Source organism: Mirounga angustirostris, unplaced genomic scaffold, assembly GCF_029215605.1.
Source record: "Mirounga angustirostris isolate CCGP_5_RB_7025 unplaced genomic scaffold, mMirAng1.0.hap1 SCAF_6, whole genome shotgun sequence".
In the NCBI taxonomy this organism is placed as follows: Eukaryota; Metazoa; Chordata; class Mammalia; order Carnivora; family Phocidae; genus Mirounga; species Mirounga angustirostris.
The window spans coordinates 35,625,310-35,651,220 of NW_026991714.1; the positions used below are offsets into that span (position 1 = coordinate 35,625,310).

The window sequence follows — 25,911 nt, forward strand, 5'->3', positions numbered from 1 at the left end:
TTTCAGTGTATTTCCTATTGCAGTTTTATGCATAAGTAGGCTTTGTCAAATGTTTTCATGCCTAGAACTGTTTCTGGCCAACTTAGGTATCATGTCATTTCTTATTTTAATTCTGAGATAAGGATGAAAAATAGAAGTCTGAAGATTTTTAATGTTTTCTTTTAGAAAATGTTTTTTTCTTGTCTACAACCATATTACTGTTTTAAAATTTAAATACATAAAATATTTTCAAAGAATGTAGAAAATGAACATTTAGGTGATGGATAAGAAAGGAGTTGTGTGACTAATATATTTATGTTAAGCGTCTTTCTCCTTTTTCTGATGGGGAAAGATTTTTTTAAAAAAATTTGTCCAAAGTCACAGTATATTTGTCTAAAAACTTGTAAAATAAGATTTACCCATCATGTGCCAGTTTGGTGTGTATTTAGTCCGTGAAATCTTTCATGTGGAGTAGGATGAACAAAAGGAGGAAAACTCTCAAATCTTGTATAATTAACCCAACCTTCACGAGAGCACTATACTCATACTTCCCTTTCTTTACTAGGCATCCACACTGAAATAGTCTGACATTTCTAATGTAATATGTCAAAAACTAAACTCATTATCTACCTCTCTCTTTCCAATTCCCTCTTAGCCCTCATGCCCTAAACTATATCTCTTACCCTTTATATTTTTTCATTTTGGTTCATGGCATAACCATTAACTCATTCACACAAACTAGAAACTTTAGAATTATCTTCAGCTTCTCTTCATCTTCTAATCGATTAGGTTATTATCTGTTTTCCTTGAACAAAAACTAGAGTTCACCCCTCTTCTCTGTCACCACTGTTACTTCTTTATTTAAGAACTCCTACTCTTAATCAGGAAAAACAAACAGTGTTGCTGGAGAGGAAGGAGGTGGAGGGATGGGGTAACTGGGTGACGGGCATTAAGGAAGGCAGGTGATATAATGAGCACTGGGTATTATATATAACTGATGGATCACTGAACTCTACCTCTGAAACTAATAATATATGTTAAAATTAATTGAATTTAAATTAAAAAAAAGAAAAACTCCTGCGTTGCCACCAATCACTCCCTACCATATTTCAGTTTTCTAAATGTTTTAAGCAATATAGTTCTGCAAATACAAAATCTTTAGGATGGTATTCAAGTTTCTTTGATATTTTGGATCTTGCTTTTATCTCCAGTCTCAGCTCCTCTGGTATATTCTAGATCTTCCCTGAGCACACATTCATTCATTCATTTACAGATGTTTACGTAACGTCAGCTCTGTGGCATTGTGCTAGGTGCTTTGAGAACGTGGAGGCGAATAAGACCGACATGACCACGACCCATTAGTGTTTCTAGAATGCCAGGCACATTTTGTGTCTTTTACTATGCTATTTCATCTGTCCCTTCACTATTTGATAGTTTATTAATCTTTCATACCCTACTCAAGTGTTACCTCCTTTCTGTAGCATTTGTAACGTCCCCAGGTGGCATTTCTTTGTGTTCCAGTAATACTTTCTATTCCTGCCTCTATTATAGCACTTACTGTGTCGTATTTGTTTATAGTTGATTCCCTCCCCCCACCCCAGGTTAAATTTTCAAATGCAAAGGAGGGAGATGAAAAGAGAAACACAGAAATAAGGACTGAGACATGACATAGGAAGAGGCAAGGAGAGGAGAGAAGGAATACAGGAGGAGAAGTATGAACAGTAGTTGAAAGCACAGACCCTGTAACCAGACACGGTTTGAATCCTGACTCTTCCACTTGTAAGCTGGGCACATAGTTTAATGTCTCCATATCACAATTTATAATGAGGATAGTAGTCTGATTGTGAAGATTTAAAAAGTTAATATATGTAAAGTACTTAAAACAGTCCTTAGTACGTAATATATGGTATATGTATTTTTTGCTACTTTTGTTAGCAATAATTAGCTTTTTTAAGTGAGGTGAGCTATGTTTTCTCTCATTTATTAGTCTTCTAAGAGATGGGAGATTTTCAGGTTGCATATTATCTAACCCTGTGTGTTCACTTAAATGCATCAAATTTTCAAGTGTATTTGGGACCTGGGCTAAAGGGGGAGCTCCTATACATATGTGCTTACAGTGTAATATTGAATATAAGTTTACTGAGCATTTTGCCTTTTATACCAGGTCCTGGCCTGCTTCTGACTTTCCTAGCTATAAGAATTGCTGAAGATAGGGGCGCCTGGGTGGCTCAGTTGGTTAAGCGACTGCCTTCGGCTCAGGTCATGATCCTGGAGTCCTGGGATCGAGTCCCGCATCGGGCTCCCCGCTCAGCGGGGAGTCTGCTTCTCCCTCTGACCCTCCTCTCTCTCATGCTCTCTGTCTCTCATTCTCTCTCTCTCAAATAAATAAATAAAATCTTAAAAAAAAAAGTTTAAAAAAAAAAAGAATTGCTGAAGATAATTCTTCTGTTTTTATTTTTACCTCCTCCTTCAGGCTTGATGCAAACCACTGTTTTTGGTAATGTAGCTTAGATTTTTAAGTTAAAGTACTGTTCTCTTTCCTGACTATTCTCCAACCTGAAAAATGAGGCAGGGTTAATGTCTGGGCATGACTTCTTGTTTCTAGTAGCAGGATCTGTTCCTCGGCCTGATATTTAGACTGCATTTCTGTTCAGTCTCTCCCCTTTTCCTTCACAGTGTCACTCTGCTCCATCCTCTACCATAATATTGTTGATCCAGCTTTGAATAGACTGTAACGTCTTAGCAGTTCTACACCTGGAATGGCTGACTTTCACAAATAATGAAAAGCTAGGAGATAAAAACAGTCATCATCGGACTGGTTGGTGACTTCATTTTAAACAAATGAGTTTAGATGCTAATTGCTGTGGCTCTTCTGATTAAAGCAAGAATCTTGGAGGAGATGACATCTTAGTTGCTGCTTGAGCAGTGGAAGAAGGAAGAGTAGATTGTAGGTTGTAGAGGATATTTGAGGCTTAGGATTCATTCTCATCTATGGATATCCCTTGAGGCATGGGGGATAAAAAATTTAGTTCCTGTTTAACTCCAAATGACTGGTATAGTGACAAATAATGCAAACGTTGAAAGAGAGATTGCTGAGGATTGAAGGAGTTGTAGATTTTGGTTGTTGCTGTTCTCACTGTACAAAGTCTTCATGTATTCTCTTGAGATCAGATTCTCTTGAGAATCTGGTTTATCATAACAAAGTTTCATTGAGTTTCTGGAATATACGGTGATTTCCTGTCTCTGGACCTTTGCACTTGCCATTTCTTCTGGCTGGGATAGTGTTAACTTGCTAATTCTTAATAATTCTTAGAATATAATCATGGGGTCCATAACTTTCAGAAAAGCCTACTGGATCCTTCAACACTGGCTTAAGTGTTTCTGTAACTCATAGTCCCTGTTCTTCCTACTCCTAGCCTTTGTTACGCCATGTTGTAAGTGCCTTCACCAGACCGTTCATGGAAGACAGGGACTGTGTATGTGGTAATGCCTGCTGGTCCAGGATATTTGTTGATTGAATGAATGAGTGGGATATGGTAGAGAGCAGACTTGATCATTACAGGTGAGGAGAAGAAGATGAACAAAGACAAGGTGTGTGGTAATGCATATAGCCAATTCGGAGGCAGTGGGTGGAACCATTTGATTAGAGTGTAATATTGAAAAGAGAGGCTGGAGCTTTGAATGCCACGTTAAGAAGTCCAGAGTTTATTAAATAAAATGGCCATTGAAGCTTTTAGAGATAAGAATAATAATAAATGTTCTTATAAATTTGGCTAAGTAAGATACCTGTGCATGGGAAATAATTTTTTCTAATTCTTGTGCTAAAATTTTTGTAATACTCTTAAATGGACTAAATATGTAACTGCCTATTTTATAAACTGTCTTTTAAGATTGCTCCAACATAATTTATACAGACACTTTTAGATTTGAATAAGTACTGTTGAATGAATTGAACAGCTCATTAAACTGTGCAGTTTGTTTTTCTTATAAACCTATGTAAACTATGACAATTAAAAAGTATAATTCAACTAAGGCAGTAATCTAACATATGTGTAGGGGTTTCCTTCTTACTTGTAGCTTAAAGGAGAATAAATGCTTACAGATGTGACTTTTTTTTCTCTAGTCTCTCCAGAGGCAGTTGGATTTTTGTCAGCTGTTGGGGTGTTTATTATCTTGATGCTGCTCCTTTTTCTCTATATTAATAAGAAGTTCTGTTTTGAAAATGTTGGCGGGTTTCCAGATCTTGGTTCAGGATACAGTACAAGGAAGAACTCACAAGATAAAATTTGTAAGTATCATCACTGCTTTTATTTGTTCTTTGTATCTATACCGTTCTGTTATTTTATTTTTTTAAACATAATATGGTAAGGTTGGTTTTGACATACTGTAAACTAACATTCGAGCCACTTTTCTGTGAGAGTAAAAAAAAAAATCTATTAAGTAAATTATGTTCAATTATCTTTCTGTTCACAAATTGCAAATATATCGCATAAAGATGAATTGCATACTATCAGAAAATGCCATTTTTATTTTTCATATATAAGGTGTGCTTCTGAGCCTGTAATATGAGTAGATATGCTTTAAGAAGGAAGTATCTTTCTTCTCTATATAGCTTAAATCATACTGTCTTTTTTTCCCATATTCCCATAGAAGGCTTTTTGAAAGTATTCACCCTTTTTCTTTACCTGCTGTTGAATTCTCAGCTGATGGATAATTTTATTGTTTGGAGAAAGTAGTTTTCTCTATTAACTTAGTGTATAGATAAAGTCTGCTTATAAAAATTAGTGTTCCTCTCCCTCCCTTGGTACCATAGGCATGATATCACTTTATATCACTTACTACTACTACGTATTAAGAGAGATGAGGACTGTAATCTTGTTCTTTCTTTCATGAAAAGTATTCTGTGGAGGTTTTTTTTTTTTTATATTATTATAAGAGTTTTTTATTTGCTGTTTCCAAAGACTGGCTTGTATAAGTGATAGCAGAAGCGAGTTGAGAATTATAAAAGCAAGGTGTTAATTTAGAACAGTATTGCAGAGCATTAGCAGAAAAACCTTGCTCTTTTTTTTTTTTTTTAAAGATTTTATTTATTTATTCATGAGAGACAGAGAGAGAGAGAGGCAGAGGGAGAAGCAGGCTCCCAAGGAGCAGGGAGCCCGATGCGGGACTTGATCCCAGGACCCTGAGATCATGACCTGAGCCGAAGGCAGATGCTTAACTATCTGAGCCACCCAGGCGCCCAAAACCTTGCTCTTCTTGTCTGTGTACTGTGTTGGAGAGAGATTTTTCTCTTACCCTTGGTAACTTAAAAAGTGATAGCATTATTGTTTATAAAAAATCTATTGGTTATTGAATTACATCTGTGACTTCTGCATCAGGAAAGTGTAGTACTTTTGTGAGTTTGATTTAAGTTTATTCATGAGAGACAGAACGAGAGAGAAAGGCAGAGGGAGAAGCAGACTCCCAAGGAGCAGGGAGCCTGATGCGGGACTCGATCCCAGGACCCTGAGATCATGACCTGAGCCGAAGGCAGACGCTTAACCATCTGAGCCACCCAGGCGCCCCCTGATTTAAGTTTAACGTTTCTCATACTTCAGTCTTGCTTCTTGATCATTTGTGTAGAGTTGAACTGGTTAAAGATATCTCTCTGGGCAGCCTCCAGGAATCCCCTGGTTCAGCATTTCTGGTTTTTCTCTGGTCTAATGACCCCTTTACACTCTTAAAAGTTATTGAAGACCCCAAAGAGCTTTTTTTTTTTTTTTTTTTTTTTTTTATTTGAGAGAGAGAGAATGAGAGACAGAGAGCATGAGAGGGAGGAGGGTCAGAGGGAGAAGCAGACTCCCTGCCGAGCAGGGAGCCCGATGCGGGACTCGATCCTGGGACTCCAGGATCATGACCTGAGCCGAAAGCAGCCGCTTAACCAACTGAGCCACCCAGGCGCCCCCCCAAAGAGCTTTTTTTATGTGAGTTGTATCTATTGATATGTACCATATTAGAAGTTAAAACTGAGAGAATTTAAAAATATTCCTATCAACTTATTTGTTTTAAAAAAAAAAAAAAAACCAATAACTTGTTGTGATGAGCACTGGGTGTTATTTGTAAGTGATGAATCACTAAAATTCTACTCCTGAAACCAATAGTACCCTATATGTTAACTAACTAGAATTTAAATAAGAACTTAGAATGAAAAAACCCCACAAAAAACCCAATAAGCCTATTACATACATGTTAAATATAAGTAACATTTTTTAACTTAAAAAACTATGTATTTTTTTACTCCCCCCCGCAAAATGGTGAGAGAAGTGCCATTGTTTTATATTTTTTGCAAATCCCTTTAATAACTGGCGAAGAAGAACCAGCTGTTATTCTCATGTCTCCTTCTGCATTCAATCTGCCATGTCGCCTCTGGAAAACTCCAGTGTTCATTTATGAGCAAATGAAAGTGAAAAAGTTAAATATCCCCTCACTGTTATTATGAAAATAGTTTTGACCTTGAGGATCCTTTGGAAAGGTTTTGGGAACCGTCTTACTTTTTCTGAGCCTTGTTTTTTTTTTTTTTTTTTTTCACTTATTAAATAGGAATAATAATATTTTCCTCCTAGAGTTATTGTGAGATCGGGTATGATAAAACTTGTAAATCACGATGCCTTGCATCTAGTAGCCACTCTGCAGGTGTTCACCCTCTGCTCTTTTTTCTATCCTGACCTCTGTGCAAATTGCTTATTTTCCCCTTAGTAGGTGTCTTAATTTGAAATGATATTGGTAGTTTGTTAATAATATAGGGTAGTTACCCTACATAGACTGTTAGTAAATAAACCAGAAGTTCATAATAAAAATCCTTTTTATACTTCTTCTTGCAGGTATAGAATAAAAAACCAATAGTATTTGAGGGGAAAATATTGTCTTGCTGCTGTTATGATAGCTATGGAGTGGGAAAAAATGTCATTACATTTAAACCAAGTGGTTTGATTTTTTTTTTTTTTTTTGGAAGAGTCTTTGCTTCGACGTATTTCTTTCAATGCATAATGCATTTACAGAAAGATTAAAAGCCACAATGCAAAATAATAATACCAGGCTCATGAGTAACAACATTTAAGTACATTTTAAATTCAAATTCCTAAGTGGTTGATATTTTGAGAAGAGAAAATTCCATTATTGCATCTGTTAGGAATAAGGAATTAGAAAATGGCATTTTTCAAAACTTTCCAGCAGAATCTGCCTTCAGTGTCTTCTCTGGTGGACACAATCAGTAATGCTGTAGAAGATTTAACCACTGCTGTGGGGGAAGTCAGCTACGCTTTCACTGACTCAGTTGCTGAACAGGTAACAAGTATGATAAATGGCTTTCGCCCAGAAGAAGAAAGCTGTGCAGTAGCAGAAGCTGTAGTAGCTACTTCTAAACAAACAAACGCCGTGTCACCAGAAGTCTCCAAAGACACTACTTGTCAGAAAACACAGTCCAGTGTAGAGCACAGAGCAAATCGAATCAGTTGTCACAATACTTCAGTTTCACAAAAGCAAGATCACGGAATGAATGAAGAAAGAGTATTCAAACATATTAATGATAGGCAACGGACTCTATCAAAATATCAAGAAAGCAGTAATGTCGGTGGTGATTCTTCTTTGAAAGCTCACCTGAGTGACGGTGAGATATCATTTATCAAGCAGAATGCAAGGGCTGGATCTGCTTGTCAAGAACTTGAACATACTGACAGATGTAAAAAAGTTGGATTAGGAATGCCCGATAATGGTAAGAATGATTTAAAGGAGGTAAGATATCAAGAAATGAAAGAAAATCATTTAAAGAAAGCTGAAAAACATATTAAAAGTAAAGGATCCAGAGGGAATGAGTGGTCAGGAAATGAGTGTTCTCCAAAAGATATTTTGGCAAGCAACAGACATATGATACAGAAACCCATTATGAAAGAAGACAATCATCCAGCACCAACAGCTAATTCTAAGGATAAATTACATGGAAAAATCAAAGAACAGAAAAATCCAACAACATCCTACAAAGTGAAAGGAGACATAAAAACAAAGAAAACTGAAGCCATTTCTGCCCAGAAAGGAACAGCAAAGAGTAAAGATGAAAAATATTCTAAGATAATACCAGGAAAAGGTGAGGTCTCCTACTGTGGGTTTGAGTGATAAACTTTTCTCTTGATTTTTTAAATTAAGAAAACATCCAAATTTCCAAACTTTCCTATACATGTCTATATGTCTAATTTAAGATTTTCTTGAATCCTCTTACTGGGAGACAATTTTAAGGTCATTCATTTTTTTTTCTGACCATCATTTTGAAAGCATTCATGTTCTTTGTACACTGCTAAATTAAGTATTGTCCCTGGTCCCTGCATTATTTGGCTAATTTTTCTTAATGATTGTTTATTAGACAACCAGAGACTCCATAGCTTTAAGTAGTGTGCATTCTCTAGTTGGAGTATATTTAGTGTGCTAAAGTTGAATTTTAAAATTTTATATTTTTGTAACTAACTCCTGAGACCTTTATACTATGTTGCCCTTCGAGTCTATCCCAATAAGAATCTGTATCAAGTGTTTTATATTTTTCCTTTAGAGCAATAGAGTTTTTTTAATTTTATTTATTTTTAAAAATTTTATTTATTCACTTGAGAGAGTGTGAGAGTGTGAGCAGGGGGAGGAGCAGAGGGAGAGGACCAAGCAGACTCTGTGCTGAGCTCAGAGCCCGATGAGGGGCTCCATCCCCTGACCCTGAGATCATGATCTGAACTGAAATCAAGAGTCAGATGCTGAACTCACTGAGCCACCCAGGTGCCCCTAGAGTTTATTTTATTGAATAGCATGCTTCAGGATATGTGCCTATTCACTTAGCCACATATTAAGAATTTTATATGAGTTCTGTGTTTACAATGAGTATACGTGAACAATCTATTATTTTTTATGAGTTCTCTATGTAGAATTAAGATTCCAACTAATCATTTATAGTTTTTAACTACAGTATTTGTGACAATTTTCAAAACAATGAGCCGACAGTTATTTGGGTTGGTTGCAGAATTGCTTTGTATGGCTAGTGATTACTTCTGTTAATCCCTTAGTCATTTCCATTTGTTGCTGATCTGATCACAAGGCCAAAAGTACACTGGCTTTTATTTAAAAAAAAAAAAAAAAAAAAATATATATATATACATATATATATCTGACATTTTTCTCTAAATTTAGATTCTCATAAAAATAACAAAAATCTGAGTGGCGGCAGAAATGAGGAAGACTTTCAGTTCTTCGTGAATTCATACATAATCAAGATCTGCTATTTATCAATTATATGAATGATTTTTAAGTGATATCATAGAGGCTGATCCAGGATGGATAGACTAATTAAAAAGGAAAGCCAGTTTTTGGAAATATGGCCATTTTGGAGTCTGTTCTGCTAGGAGTTTTTTAATTATCCAAATCAGTAGTTTTGGGTAGCCATAGTTTAGTTTTGTTAGCCTTATTATTTGAAGTAGCAAAAATAAACAAAATAGAATACTTATGTTATTCAGAAAATAACAGAATAGGCAGTAGTAATAAAAGCTGCACACATAGCAGTATAGAGTTAATTTTGTTTTGATTTGTTTTCATTCAGAATCATGCTGGTCGCTGGAAAACCCAAGTATCTCTCAGATATTCTAGATTATAGTCAGTACTAAACGTAAACATATTATGTTCTAAAAATCGTTTGAAAATCATTTGACCCATAGACTACTTCTTCTTATAGCTGAATTCTAATATTATTCATTAATAGTAATATCAGTATTACTAGTACCTGTGTTCTAGGTTCGTTCATAGACCTTATAGGATTTAGAAAGAGAAGGAAGAGTTTCCTTCTATATTTCTGAATGCAGGACTGCTGTAGGTAATATTTTGTGATAGGTGAAGTATGACGGCAGAATTTCTCAGAGCTCTCCTGCTGCCTTAGAGACCATCACCATGGTAGCCCACAAAATGCTACAGCTCTCAACTGGGTGTCAGAAGGCCCAGGTTCTAGACCAGATCCGCTATCACCTCAGCACTGTGTAACGGGACTTTCTGCAATGATGGAAAAATTCCATGTAGTAACCACTAGCCACACGCACGTATTAAGCACTTGAAATGTGGCCAGTAGCACCGGGGAAACTGGGTTTTAAATTATTTTATTATTTGTTTATTGGTGCAAAAAGGTGGTTTTATTAAAGCACGCGACAGGACCCGTGTGCAGAAAGAGCTGCTGATTATATACTTGGGAGTTGGGGGAGGTAAGGAAAAGGAGATTTTCAGAAGAACTTTCATAAATTATTTTATTTTGAATCAAATAGCTGCATGTGGCTAGTGACTACGTATTGGGCCGTGCAGAATATGATACAGGTCATAGTTTTACCCTTTCATGGCTTTCTCTTACTGAATTAAAAGGGAGGACTTAGACTAGTGACATCCAAGCTCCCTTCCGTCTGACTCTAAACGTACCATTCCTCTACCATATTTTTAAATTACTTTTTCTGTGTCTCCCCTCCTGAATGTCAAACCTTGATTCCTTTTGTGCAGATGATCTCAAATGTTTATAAAGAGAAAAATATCTCGACTGACCTAATAAATTCTACCGGCTGTGGTCTCTTTATCTTTCCAGAGTTGTTTTATTTTTCTGAGAAGGCTCATCTTAGGTTAAATGAACCTCAACATTAGTGCAGTTTCAAAATTTTTACTTTTAAAAAAGTGGTAACAGCTAGTTATTATTATACTAGTTTGCTCTTATTTTAAGAATAATGCAAGTTTTATATGTCCTAAAAATTTTATTTGAAATTTAGTTATACTTTAGTAAAATTTTCTTAGTAATTCTCCTTTTCACAGAAAATAAGTGTATCCTTCCACATATTTTTGTATGTGTATATGAACATACACTGCATATGTGTGTGTGTTTAAATAAGAACATAGGTATGCCTTCTGTTTTATAACCTTCTCTTTTCTCTTAACATGATGTTGTAGTAGTTATTCCCTGTGAGTACCTGTGAGTTCACCTTCTCATTTGTAGTAACTGCATACTGTATCATTGCATAAATATATCACAACGTACTTAACCAAGGCCCAGTGATGGACGTTTAGATTATATTTTATTTTTGTTTTCTGTTGCTGTTTAACACAGTGCAGTGAATTGTCTGAAATACATATCTTTGCTCACCTGTTAATTATTTTCTTAGGCCGAATTCTTGGAAATGGAATTGGTAAATTCCTAGAAATGAATCACAGACGGTGCAGATTTAAAATTTGATATGTATTGCCAAATTGCTGTCTAGAAGAGTTGTACCAGTGATAATTCCACCAGTAGTGTATGTCTGCCCATTTCTCTGTTCTCCTAGAACTAAGCCTTATCATTTTTCAAAATTTGGACCCAGATGATAACTAAAATGCCTCTAGTCACATTCTAGTTTGAATCAGGTCCATATGTACTGGTGATATTTCTAAGTCTCTTTGTGTGCTACTGATCCTTTAAAAAATTGTGTAAGGTGGCAAGTTCCGTTATTTCCTTTATCTGTAACATGGTTTGGAAAATCCCTGCAACTAATATTTTTTTATAATTAAAATATACAAATTGATCTTTTTTTCTATTAAAAATATGAAAATCTAAAGCTTTGGGTTTCTTGAATGAAAAAATTATACTTATTTAAAGCTGGAAATTCACATTGTGTATGTATATGTATATTCATGTGCATATGGATATATGTGACATATATCTCTTTGTGTTTATCAAATTCATCATACTTTATTGTATTAAAATTTTGATTTGTTCTCCCTGTCATTCCAAATAGATAATTCCTACATGGATAAAGATGAGCATGGTTCATCTTCTGAAAGTGAAGATGAAGCACTGGGTAAATATCACGAGGCCTTGTCCAGAACCCACAATTCCAGACTACCATTGGCAGATTCGAGACAAAAGAACTATGCTTGGGAAACGAGACAAAAATACAGCCCTCTGTCTGCGGAGTATGATGGCTACAGTAGCGAAGCATCGATAGATGAAGGTAACACAGGTTACTTATTTTTTTAGATCACACACTATAGTGTTAGATTATTTGTACCTAAAACTCTAGGCATCTGTGGCTGCACAATAAACAAGAGATAAACAGAGTCACATTTCTGTGAATATAATTTATCAAAATTCAGATCTTTGGACTGAAGCCCCAACCTAAAACACCTAAATAAAAGCAAAACACCAAATAATTTAAATACCGTAGTAATTCTGCTTCTCTTTCCACAATGCAAGCATGAGGTAGAAGATGTGAGTCTGCTGTTCTCTGACGTGGAATCGGTCTCTAAATGCCTGGTATAGGAACTGATGGAGAGTCTAAGTCTCTTATAGTGTTGAACTTGATCCTAGTGTGTAAATGTATGCTTTTTCATTCTGTGTGGCCCCTAAACAGAAGCCAAATACTTCATGTGGCACACAGCCGAAGAAATGGTGATCTGTTCTGCGTAGGGGGAAAAAGTGTCCAGGATGGATTGAGAGCTCGTACTGTGTTATACTTTGCTGTAAGGATGACTTTAGGAATTTTCAAGGATTATTTTGTCTCTAATTGATCTTTGCTTCATGTACTGACATTGGCTTAAAACTCAACTTATATAGAAGATACATGTCCACTCTAACATGTTTTTACATCTTTCTATAAGGGAAATTAATTGCCATTAATTGAAGCATATTTATTTCTACATTTTAGGTACGTTGTTCACATGCTTGATAGAATGTATGAGTATTCCTAGTAATTATTATCTTTATACTCATTTATGAAGAAGAGAGCAGTATATCTTAGACAACAATTTTTTATTACATTAAACACAAGCTATCCTTCATTTTGTAGCTGTGGTTTGTGTTTAAGGGCCTATAACTATTGATTACATAAAGTCTTACCCCAGCACATAGAGTTGTCAAAGGAGCTAAATCATCCTTTTTTTTATTCGGCTTAATACTAGCTAATGACTGATGTACCTCCTTTTTCTTTCTACTAGTACACAATTTATAATAAATTAATCAAATTACTATAGAGAAAGTTCATTATGAGATGGTAGGGAAGAAATAAAAAATATCAGACTCTACCCTCAAAAATACCTTTCTAGTACTAGAGGAAAGAAAGCCCGTGCTTACAAAGAGAACTGAGTGACGCGAAGCGGTGAAGCCTGTCCCCAGCATATATCCACCCCATCCACCCCTGGCACGTGAATAGTAGAGCCTCAAGAGAATGGGTTTTGAACCTGATCCTTGTTTACATTCTGGCTGGGCGACTTAACATATTAGCTACAAACTTCGGGCAGTATAGCTAATGGTTTTTAGGTTTGTTTCATTGTCTCTAAAACGTGGATAATACCTTCCTGACAGGGTTGTCATGAACATTACATGGTATATGTGGTAGTTTGTAGCATAGTTCTGGCCCCTGTGGGTAGGTGACCAGTAAATGGTCATTGTGGTTGCAGGTGGTGCAAACAGTACTGGTGATGAGAGCGAGCAGTCCTGAGCATGGGCTGCATTTGTCATCTGTGACCCGGGACACTTCCCTTTTTGTAGCTCCAGTTGAGGGTTTTGATTTTTTCCTCCTCACTGCTTCGTCCCTCTCACTCCCTACACTTCCGTGCTGTCTTGATTGCTTCCCCACAGTTCTGTTATTCTAGCACGGCTCTGTAGTCTGGGAGAAGAGCAGTGAGGAGAGAAGCATAACCTCAGTGGCTCTTCTGTTCTTGCCCTAAGCTCTGGAACTGGGGCCAATGTCCTGGAGTCACCTTCTCTTTTCATTTTACGTATATCTTTGGGACCCACCTCTACTTTCTTACCATTTCTACTCTACAATAATTGATAAAACACCGAGGGTAGATTGACTTTAGGTGTTCTGAAATTAGATTTATTTCATAAACATTTGTCGAAAGCTTTTTATGTGCCATACTATATACTGTGGATGTAAAGATGAATAAAACAAGCTTGTTTCGAAGAGCCCACAGACTAGAGGAGGAAGACCATTGACTATAGTTTCATGAACAAAGTGCTATAGACATTCAAAGAAGGAGGTGACTCAATTGTTGGGGAGGTGGGGTTATGGGGAGGTCTAATGTAGTCCTCACAGACTAGGTGAACTGGACTTGAGTAAGATCTGTTTCAACAGCCATGGAATCTTGATGGCGTGAAAGCAAATGAGAGTGTATTTTAGTGTCTTTAGCTTAGGATCTGTGTTTGGAGAATAAGTAGGTAATAGGTTTGAATGCCATGTTCAGGACTTCATTGTCTTATAGGAAATATAGAGTACTGGAAGATTTTTTTTTAAGCTGGACAGTGTGGCACTTTTAGAAATGTATTTAAGAAAGATTATTTAACTATTGTAACAGAAAATGAATTGGAGGTGGGACTATTGGAGGTAGAAAGGACCAGTTGGACAAACAGTGATGAGACCTTCATTTGCAGTGAGTTTGGGGACACAGAGTTTGTAGATTTAAGGATGATCTCAGTATATCTTGAATGATTGAATATGTGCAGTGAGTGAAGAATCAGTATTTTTAATTAGTTTAGAGAGGTATTAGAGAAGTAAGTTTATGTGGGAGGAGGTAATTTAATGTCTGAAACATTGGGGTGGAGATGGATATCCTTATTGTTAAAATGCTGTCACTGGGATTTAGGATGGAGAGATGACCAAGTGATAATGTAAGAAAACAATAGACTAGGAGAATAGTTTTGTATCATAGGTTATTGCTTATTGAAAAGTCAAAGTCGCTTTGAGCCCAAAATAAGATTCAGTGGAGTGGGGGAAGAAAGAATTTGATTGGAGGGGGAGATTTCAGAGCCCAAGGTCTTAAGTAAAAGCAATTTCAAGTGATAGTAAATTCTTAACATGCCCCCTCAGAAAGATACAGAAGTACATATGAGATTCTAACCATAGTGTTCACCTTCTCCCTCCAACCCAGCAGTGGTAACCCTCTTCTGGCATATATTTGGGAAGGAAAGGGATTTGGTTCAAATACACATTTGAGTCTCCACCAGGTGGTCATTCCTCTGAGTAGCTAACTCAGCAGAAATACTTGGTGGCTGGTCACCTAAGAGGACTGCTGAGTATAGTTCTCTTGGTAGAATTTGGTTCATTTTCCTGAGGTACAAGTAAAGGGATGGATATAGTAGGTTATGTTTCTCTACTGCTCTGACCTTTTATTCTGCATATTATTCTGCAAGTTTATAGGGATCAAAGTTAACTGAAAGGTGTAGGTTGAGGTAACTAAAGGGAATTACAAGGTAGAGGAAAAATATTCTTAAATGTCCATTTTTTACATGACCATCTGTTACCTCATTAGTGCTGGTAAGGAACCATTAGTTCATTTCTCAACACTGAATAATTCTAGTAGAGAAGCTTTGGAACAGCCAATACTGGAAGTATCTGTGAGATTAGGGAGGGTCAGGGAGGGCCTGGATAGGGCTAGGAGAGAATAGTACAGAACTCTCTGACCAGGTAGTACGAACTACCATATTGAGCTCCTACTGTGTACCTGACTATTACTTTCTGTACACACCATTACTATTTAATCTTCACTGCAAATCATTGTGGTAGGTAAGATTATCCCCATTTTATAGAAGTGAGAAGAGATTTTAGATCAAGTAGGTAATTTTTAACCTAAGGTGACACGGTAAGTTATAAAAACTATTTGTCAGGTCCACTCCAAAACAAATATGGTTTTAGCTTCTGTTGGGTCATCACTACTACTCTGGTATCCAACCAAGGTCTCTTTCATACATGATTAACCTCTTCAGTTGAGTTCTTTAGAACAGTTTATATATATAAATTTGAAATACAGATACTCTAGAAAAAGTAAGAAAATGTGATGGCATATTTGTTATCATGTTTTCTCCTCTAGGTGGCCATATTAATCTTCCATTTTTTTGAATTACAAAAGGGAATGATATCTATAAGAAATTTTTCCAGGAAAAATAAACATTAAAATAATATATCCAGTTTCCTTTGTTCACAGTTTTAATTTTATTTTTACTGTGGTGTTCTTAAAATTGAAGGCATTTTCTGATAATCCTATTGTATTTTTAAAAGGTTTCAGAGTTAAGTAGTAGGCTGCAGATATTTTGTATTTGGTAAGATAGAACCTCTGAAATTCCATTCATGCAAATTAGTACTTTCCATTTCTATATTAGATAGGAGAAGCCTATTAAAGATGATTTTATATATAAAGAACAAATTTAGTGTAAAATTATTAGGATGTCTATTACTTATAGCTTTCCATTCTTAGTTCACCATAGGGATTACCAAGCTATATTTACATATTGTGGCATAGCTATATAACTAAAATCATATGTTGTTATTTCAGGGTGAGTTAATTGAAAATGCTATTTAAAATAATTTCCAGCACCACTTATTTCTTAGGGTTATGTGGCCCAGACATATACACACACCTGTCATTCTCTTTCTTATGGCTACTTCACAAGCTTCAGGCTATTAATTTTGATGTTATCTTAAGATTAGGGGCATTAAAACATATTGACTTGTGCATTTTATTTAAATGTTACTTCTAAAATAATTTAGTGCTTAAGAATAACTAATTATACTTTTTAAATAAATTATGTATACTAAAAAATTATGTAATACGTATGTATATACGTATTATGTATACTTCAAGTGCATTTTGACTGCTTTATAAAGATTATTCTCTTAATTTTCACAATTTGCGAAGAAGGCAAGTACAGAAAAATTCTGTATTTTCCAGATGCCTTTGTCACAAAAATGTTTAGTGTCTTAGAACAGTGAAAGGTTGGTTTGTTCAGATTCTTGGTAAACTTTTTCTTTGATTTCAGGTCTTTATGTTTTTTTTTTTTTTTTCTTCTTTCTCTGAAGAATTTGGGTATATAGCTTTATATATGGCTAGTTGGAAGAGAAATTAATCTTAAAGACTTCTGCATCTTTGTGTTCTGGAGATCTTTTTATGTGATGAGATCAGTCACTCGCAGTCGAGTAGAATCTTTGCGGGCTGCCTGTGACCTGTAAGGTGAGATATCTTTGTGCAGTTCAGGTAAAGGTCCAGTCTGCTTTGTGGACAAGTTAGAAAAAGGTATCACCTTTGAGCAGACGCTGCGTCATGAGCAGATAGCACCTATATAAGAAGAAAAGGCATCCCTTCCTCCAGTTGTAAGATTTGGCAAACCCTCAGGTAACTTTTCGCAGTGCACAAACTGCACAACTCTACACAGGGCCCTGAGCACCTGTGTTACATTTCTAATCTTAAAATGAGTTAGTAGAATTTGTGTTTTCCATGGTGAATCTATATTGATCCTTCACATTTCTTTTTTTGTCTGAGATACTTGTAGTAGGTAGCTAGAATGATAGAAACTAAATGAGAGTTAATTAAAGATATCTTTGAATACAAAACTGAAACCCAGAGTCATGTGATTTTACTAAGATCATAAAATTCATGAATGGCAAAACTGAAGCTGTAAGTGATTGTAACCAGAGAGGTCAATGCATTAAAAAAATTATTCAGACAAACAGAAAACCGACAACAACAAAAAAGAAGAACAGATTCATCAATATAAAAAACAAACTAGTGATTAAAATGGGAGGTGGGTAGGGGGATGGATGAAATAGGTGAAGGGGATTAAGTACAGACTTCCAGTTATAAAATAAATAAGTCACGGGGATGAAAAGTACAGCATAGGGAATATAGTCAGTAATGTTGTAATAACTTTGTATGGTGACACATGATAACCATACTTACTGTGGTAAGCACTTTGTAATGAGTGTACTTGTTGACTCACTATGTTGTACACCTGAAACAATACAATATTGTACACCGGGGTGTCTGGGTGGCTCAGTTGGTTGAGCATCTGACTCTTGATTTTGGCTCAGGTCATGATCTCAGGGTCATAAGATCAGCCCCACACGGGGCTCCACACTGAGCGTGGAGCCTGCTTAGGATTCTCTTTCTCCCTCTCCCTCTGCCCCTCTCTCACCCCGCTCATGTCATGCTCTCGCTCTCTTTTTCTCTAAAAAAAAAAATGTGTGCGTGTATAAAATATGCCAACTATACTTCAATTAAAAATAAATTTTTAAAAGAGGACTATTCAGTAACCAAGTGAATAGATAAGAGATGCACTATAAATTGAACACAGGCTGTGTCCCTTGCTAGGGGGAAGAGGCATGTCTGCTAAGTAGAGGAATAATGCTAACAGCAAATTGGCAATTATGGAGACCTAACACATTCTCTACAGGTTTCTGTTAGCAAAGCCTATAGGAGCTCAGTCTCAGATATTTTTGGGGAGCATGACATAGAGTCACAAATGGACTGACAGTAATCTTATTACCTGAAGCAGTGATGAGAATATCTGTATTCACTGTCAGTTCAAGCTTACCAATGAAGTAGATCTCGTAGGAAACTGTCCCTAATGAGGGAGGCGCAAGTCCATTTGTACTCCAGCACGTGCGATAATCTCCTCAAGGTGGTATAATAGAAATTTGAAGCTACTTCTAAGAACGGCCTCACATGCCTGTCAAGTCTAGCGCCTGGGGAAGACCCTCACTGCTTCAGCGGGGAGTGGAGTTCGGGAGGACGGTACAGTGGGGAGGCCTGAAGAGGAAGGAACCCTCTAGCCAGCGGGATGCTGATGAATGTGGCTGTTGTAACATTCATTTTTACGGTCCTTCAGGCACTGCTCAAGTCTTTGTGTAGAATATTTAATTTTATCCTCACAGCAATCTTTATTTTCTTATTTTTCTGTCTCATTAATTAATGAGTATTCCGGTTTTGAAAACACAGTAGCTTAGAGAGGTACGTTAGCATGCCCATGTTTCCAGTTTCCAGCAGCTCTGACAGCTGGGGTGCAAACGCAGGGTCAGCTGCTTCCAGAGCTCAGGCACCTGAGCGTTCTCCTCTACCGCGTCAGCTACTCTCCTACCTAGCACAAGGATAAAGAAACCATTTTTTTTTCTTCCAAAAATGATGTCTCATTGTTGTAAGAGAATTCTGTGACGACTGTGGCCTCCAGGAAAAGGAAGAACCATACCACTGGGAAGGACCCAGGGTTTTGGTCTCGGACTCAGAGACGAAGCAGGACTCACGCCAGCCGTATGTAACCCATACCTTGGGCAGCCCTCTGCAGGCTGTGCAGGCTAGTAAGACCCCAGGGTTTATGTGCAGACTTCTTATCCTCAAAACCCAATACAGAAAGTTGGGGGGAAAACCAGTGACTTGTCACTTGACCTCTAGCCTTAATTCCAAGAAACGCAGCAGGGGTTTATTGAGATACTACAGAACTTGTCCATGGTGGGCTCTTGTTAGCGTTCACTTAAAGAGGAGAGATTTTAGCAGTTGGTTCGCATGGGAAGTATTCCATCTGGATACAGGAATCCAGAAGTAGCACCCCGTCCCCTTGAGGTATGATTGGATTAAGGATACCACAGCAAGAGCGAGAGGGCCCACTCCGGCAGCTTGCTGCCCAACCCTGCAGTGTCACACCTTAGTTTTATTGTTATTTTTTCATGTCGTGGCAGAAATATTCCTGTAGACCTTTGCTTTAGAATCCATTATAGGAGACTTCGGAAGCCACATCTAATATTTTAAGTCTTTGTAACAGTCTCAGCAGTAACTAAAGATACCACCACCAGTATGAGGCTCCAGTGTAGTTCCAGGTGCAGTATGAAGGAGCTGTTGTAAACATCTCTGGTAGCATGAACTAGTCAGCCGATAAAAAGCCGCACCTTACCCTGTGATGGACTGGTATCAACTTCAGTAGTAAATTCACTCATGTTCATACCACTCAGAATCAGCCACCATTCGTACTTCAGGATTCTTTTTTCCAGAATTTTTTATGGCTGTAACTTAAAACAGTTTATATAGCAATGTATGAATACATTTTCCTTCAAAAATTCAACCTGTTAGGAAATTAATAAATGTTTCCTTCTCTTGATCCTTCCCCCCACCCCCTTCCCAGAGGCCACCTTTGTTACAAGTTTGGCATATATCCTTCCAGTCTTTGTCTTCATACTTTATAAACACATAGCTGCTAATAGAAAGTATACTTTTGTGTGTTTTTAAACTCACACAAATGGTTTTATCATAGGCTCATTGAAGGTATAATGTTGCTTTTTCCTTGGGAAAAAGGGAGTGAAGTCCATGGTGAGTGAAAGGAAGTGAAGAAGACCAGGGACTGTCTTCAACTCTTAATACCCCTTTCCTCCCATCCCCTCGTGTAGAACATAATCTGGTTAAAGCCATCAAATAGTTTTCTTGGGTAGATTTTTATCTTGAAGAGATAATTATTCTCAATTAATGTATAGTTCACGGACCAGTAGGAAAATTCTTTACGTTTAGAAGTTTCTAAATTATCACTTGTCTTTCTAAAAAAAAAAAAAAAAAAAAAGTTGGAAAGGAAAATATAGTAAGTGTTAAAACATGAAATCATAATTCTTTATGATGTTAACTCCTCATATATCCTTTTATTTTATTTTAATAAGTAATACTGCCTCTACTGCTCAGTAAAAAATCTATCACTGAGAAAGAGAACATAAATACATATCAGTGGTTACTGGAACTGAAGAATGTATTGATGCTGTTGGTTTCTTATTGTGAAGATGATAATTAGAAATTGATTGATTTCCCTGTGCTGTTTTTCCAGTTTGTTCTTCCATGTTTCCCACTCTGCACATTTTATGTGATACAGACTTAACTAAGCATTTGCACTAAGTTTATTTACATATTCTCTAAACTGGTTCACAACACTCGTGAAATTTTAACACTTTTTTGTTTAAAAAAAAAAAAAGGAGTTTGCCTTGAAACTAAACCTCAGTATGGGGTAAGGTCACTCAAATATTTTCTTTCCAGTTTCTGCTATAACACAAACTAGTGTAAGAGTTAAGAGAGGGAGAAAAAACAGTTATGACCATGAAAGCATGAGCTAAATTGTTTACATAACAGTATCAGAAGACCATATCCTGTCTGCCCTATGTTTGAGAATCAGTTTGCGAATCACAGTTTGAATTTTGAGAAGTAAAAGGAGAGAAGGCCTGAATGGATGCAAACTTTTATTGGGCAATGGGGAGAGACAATGAAAGTTGAATTAGAGATACAGTGATACAAGTTACACATCATGGTATGTAGTTACTCCTCCTGCTTCATTCATGTTAAATAATTACTGAGCTGTTTCAAAGAGGTAACAACTTAATTAACAGCTTTTGGTGAAATGAAATTGAGGTTCTATTTTAATTTTAAAATTCTGAAAAATCTCTCCTGTAAGCAATCTTGATGTGGGGCTCTCGTTTTGAGACTTCCTTCCTCTGAGAAAATAAATTACATTAAAATCTCTGATGAATGAGTCAAAAATTACCTTCATAAGCTGAGAGGTATTTTGATGCCTTGGCATATCTTTTTCCTTTTGCTTAATATGCACTCAAAAAGATAAACATTTTCTTAGAAAATTTGGTTATATTTAAGTCTTTGAGGTTTTGAGTAATGCCATCAACTGAAACTAAGATAATTTAAATAGATTTTGAGAATTAGTATGGTAGTTATTTAAGGTCTAGATAGTTATGAAGTCCTTTGCATTTTACAGTTTACACAATCTTTTACTCTTTGTGCCTTGTTTTAGTAGTTAAGGGAAAAACATAGTAAGGGAATTTGGTCACTGGTAACTCCGGAAATGCTTTAAGTACAAGTTTAAGCATTAGCAATCCAGAGGAAAGTATTTATAAATTTTTATAATCTTTTAAAAATTTTTTAATGAATAGCTTTTTCAAGATGATGGATTAAAATATTTTTGAAGTTTGAAAATCTGTATTTTGAGTACATTGATAACAGGTTAATTACAGTTCCATAAATAAGATAAGCTGTAATATAATGAATGATTATAAACACTATTCTAAGCACTTTATATAAATTAAGTCTTTTAACCTTCACAATTACCCTAAGACACAGGTTTTGTTGGTGTCCGTATTTTCCAGAGAGGACACTGAAGCACAGTAAGGGTAAGTAACTTGTCTAGGGTTATATAGCAAGTATGCGAGAGAGCCAGGGTTCAAGTACCAGTCCTTGGTCCTCAGAGCTAACGCACTGAGCCTCTCCACTGAAATACCTTGGATGATGTCCTGTGAGAAGAATCTGTCTTTTTATGTAACTTTTACACCTAAATAAATTCTTTTTTTTTAAGTATTTTTATTTATTTATTTTTGAGAGAGAGAACAGGCATGAGCATGGGGGAGGGGCAGAGAGAGAAGCAGGGTCCCCAGTAAGCAGGGAGCCCGATGTGGGACTCGATCCCAGGACCCTCGGATCATGACCCGAGCTGAAGGCAGATGCTTAACTGACTGAGCCACCCATACTCCCGAAATAAATTCTTTATTGCTGTTTTTAATATGTAAGTAATGTATATTCATTATAGAAAAATCAGAAATTATTGATGACGAAAAGAATAATTACTCATATTCCCATCATGAGAATACCATTGCTTCTATTTTGTTGTATCCTTTTATGGACATTTTTATTTGCATACATATTTTTAAAATTAAAATGGGTTTCTTACACAGCGTTGTGATCTGCTTTTGTTCCACTCAAAAATACATCTTTTCTTGCCAACATAAATACTTCACAACATCACATATACAAATTGTACAATATATTATTACATGGGTGTGCCATGCTTATTCAGCAGTTTTTAGTTACTGATCTTTAGTCTGTTTCTGATTTTTCCTGTGGATAAGGTTGTTCTTAATATCTTAAAATGACTTCTTTTCTACCATGTTCTCTGGCATTTTCTGTTTTCTGATTCAAGATTCTGACTTGAATGTCACTGGTCAAAGGAGTTCTTTTCATTCTTTGCTTCTGTTTTTATTTAGTTAGTTTATTATGTTAGTCACCATAAAGTACATCATTACTTTTTGATGTAGTGTTCCATGATTCATTGTTTGTGTGTAACACCCAGTGCTCCATGCAATATGTGCCCTCCTTAATACCCATCACCGGGCTAACCCATCCCCCCACCCCACTCCTCTCTAAAACCCTCAGTTGTGCTTCTGTTTTTAATAAGAGGTCTGGATGTGATTTGTGCATGTTGTGTTTTGTATTCTGTAAATAATTCAAGGTGCTGTACATTTGTGAGGGCATTATATGGACTCAGGTGATATTAAAAATATTTAACAACTGGTTAATATAAACTAACATGAATAAAGAGTAAATAAATTGGATATATTTATTCTCTCACTACATTAAAGGTTATTTATAATAAAACTAGTTACCGGGGCGCCTGGGTGGCTCGGTTGGTTAAGCGACTGCCTTCGGCTCAGGTCATGATCCTGGAGTCCCAGGATCGAGTCCCGCATCGGGCTCCCTGCTCGGCAGGGAGTCTGCTGCTTCCTCTGACCCTCCCGACCCTCCCCCCTCTCATGTGCTCTCTCTCTCAGTCTCTCTCTCTCAAATAAATAAATAAAAAATCTTTAAAAAAAAAAACTAGTTACCAAAGGGTATAGGTTGTAGGAAAAACTATCAAATTATTCTAGTGATTTCAAAATCGTTTAATTATTTTTAGAAATCAATGCTGTGATCTTTAATTTGCTGCTACTGTTAGCTAAATGATATGCTTTTCTAAGCCATGATTTGACGTTGGGAACTATTTCAAACTCATCCAGTTATTTTTCCATTCAATTTGTAGTCATTAGTTGACTTGTAGTGACAATAACTAGAAACTTTCTCAAATAGAATGATATTGTTTACAGTAGAGAATCCTTTATCAGCTCCTGCTGAACTGAACAATTACATGAAAATGTTTGCCATACTGACAGTTGTTTTTATATATTCACTATCTCTAGTAACATCAAATGCAAAAAAAATAATTTATTGGAATTTCATATTTAATAAGTTTAGACTTAATCCTTCAGGATAGATGAGAGAAAGAGAAAGAAAAAAAGTGGTGAACCTGGGCTCTGTTGTTGAGCTGCCTAGGTTTGATTCCTGACTCTCTGTGCTCATGTTTTCTTATCTGGTAAATGGACATGATGATAATAAATATAATACCAAAATAAGGTAATATTTATTTATAACAGTGCCATTCACTGAACAAATGATGGATAAGGTTAGCTGTCATTTTTGTTGATAATACTATGTTGACGTTAGCTGGACAGTCAGTTTGTGAAACTCTGGACAGGGGTTCCCTGTCCAGGGCATCTTCCACGTCTCAAATCATGAAGTCCATGCTGTTATGGGAGTGCTTGTGGTATGGCACCAAGACAGTGCCTTTGGTGACTTCCATTACCACCCACTCCTCTGCAGTCCTTAGATCTTTCAGAGCCAGTCCTATAGAGGCTGCGGTTACTAGAAGGAGCAGCATGAAGGGATGTAGATAGGCAGCAGGTAGACCAGATGGACATGGAGCATTTGTCTGCTGGGCTGCCAAGGCTGTCTCCTTCTGTGGTGTGTGTAGGCACAGGTAAGGAGAGGGCCTGAGCACTGGTGCATGCTAGGGCAGCCTTTACCCAAGGCTCTGGAAGGAGCCAGATAGGAGGCCTTCAGTCAACCCTCTTGAGTCCTTGCATGTCCAGGAGGTGGGACTTGTTGTGGTGGCTCCTTGCTGAGGCACCAACCAGCCTCAAAGAAGTTTCTAAATGAGGAAACAAAAACTTTACTGGTACCATATGGCTGAATGTCAGCCCTGAGCTGATCACTGATTATGGTTTGATAATTGGTGAAATAGGTGAAGCCCTAGAATTTACCAAAAAATTATTTCCTAGAGGAAGAGTGTGTGTTTCTGGATGTGTGTGTGTGGCGGCGGGGGGGGTGGGGGTGGCATGCAGTATATGAGTGCTTAACATTTACTCTTCTATTGAGAGATGTCTGGCTTATATTAAGTGAAAAAAAAAAGGCAAGGCGCAGAAAATTTTGTGCACTATATTATGTTTTATCTAAGAAAGGGGACATAGGTTTGTCTTTGCTTATATTTAAAAAAATGGAAGGGAAAACAAGAACTTCTAAAAATAGTTATCTGCAAGGAAAGGATGGAAGCAACTTCTCAGACAAACCTTGTTTTACATAAATATAAGGAAATTAAATTTGGAAACATACTCTCTAAAAACCAAAAGCACAGAGAAACAGAGGAGACTATGTGTTGTTACCCTACCCAGAAAAAGAAATGTTTGATTTTTTTTTTTTTCCCAAAAGGGGAAGTTGTGTTGATAGGAAGATGCTGTTACTGTAATCCAAGTGGCACATCATACTTTTCTCAGCTGCAGGAGTAGCACTGGGGAGAGAAGTAGGGAGATTTGAAGCATATTTTGGAAGGAGCATCAACAAGTTTTGGGTTCAGTATGTAGGTAAAAAAGTGAGGAATCTAGGATAGATTCCTGGGGCTTTGTATGATAAATGAGGATAGTATGAGAAAGAATAGGACACGAATAAGGATTTTGTGGACATGTTCAGACAACTTCAAAATATCCACTTAACGTAACACACTGATGGTTCACTGGATAAGTCTGATTACTTAGGGAAAAGGTCCAAGCTAGAAATATGATTTGGGGAATCATTACTGTCTATAGACAGTATGGTATTTAAAACCAGGGACTCTTTTAGTTATACTTGTTTATTATACATTACACTGCAATCAGATCTGTCTAACAGACTATTCCAGATCATTTGTTAGGATAATATTGACAAGGTAAATTTCAGGAATGTGGACATGTAGTTTTTTTTTGTTTTTGTTTTTTTTTAATTTTATACTCTTTTTGTTTCGGCTTCTCAGTTTAAAGCACTTCTCCCTCCTCTGGGAACTATCTCGAAGGTCTAAGGCTGGACCCCCAGCAGCTTTGTCTGTATTTCACCACCTTACCCTTGCTGCTGTGCTTGTTGATGCAATGTTCTGAAGAGGAAGTACATAAACTTCTACTTTTGGGTCCCCGGAAGGGTCCTGCTTAATGCCTTTTATAAGGCTTAGTTTTGTAA

At 36.6% G+C, this 25,911-nt stretch overlaps 1 protein-coding gene across 3 annotated transcripts in view; it reads left to right on the plus strand.

Annotated features, from left to right (window-relative positions):
- The first annotated feature begins 4,140 nt into the window (after positions 1–4,140).
- Positions 4,141–25,911, plus strand: part of SYT14 (synaptotagmin 14) — a 132,719-nt gene continuing 110,948 nt past the window's right edge. For 2 of the 3 annotated variants that reach the window (XM_045876144.2, XM_045876143.2), the window contains exons 1-2: positions 4,141–4,267; positions 11,778–11,993. In XM_045876144.2, the coding sequence (XP_045732100.1) occupies positions 4,156–4,267; positions 11,778–11,993 (328 nt within the window). In that variant the 5' untranslated portion in view covers positions 4,141–4,155. Of the gene's footprint in view, positions 4,268–7,164; positions 8,099–11,777; positions 11,994–25,911 lie in introns of those variants that run through there. The other variant, XM_045876142.2, reaches the window with a different exon arrangement.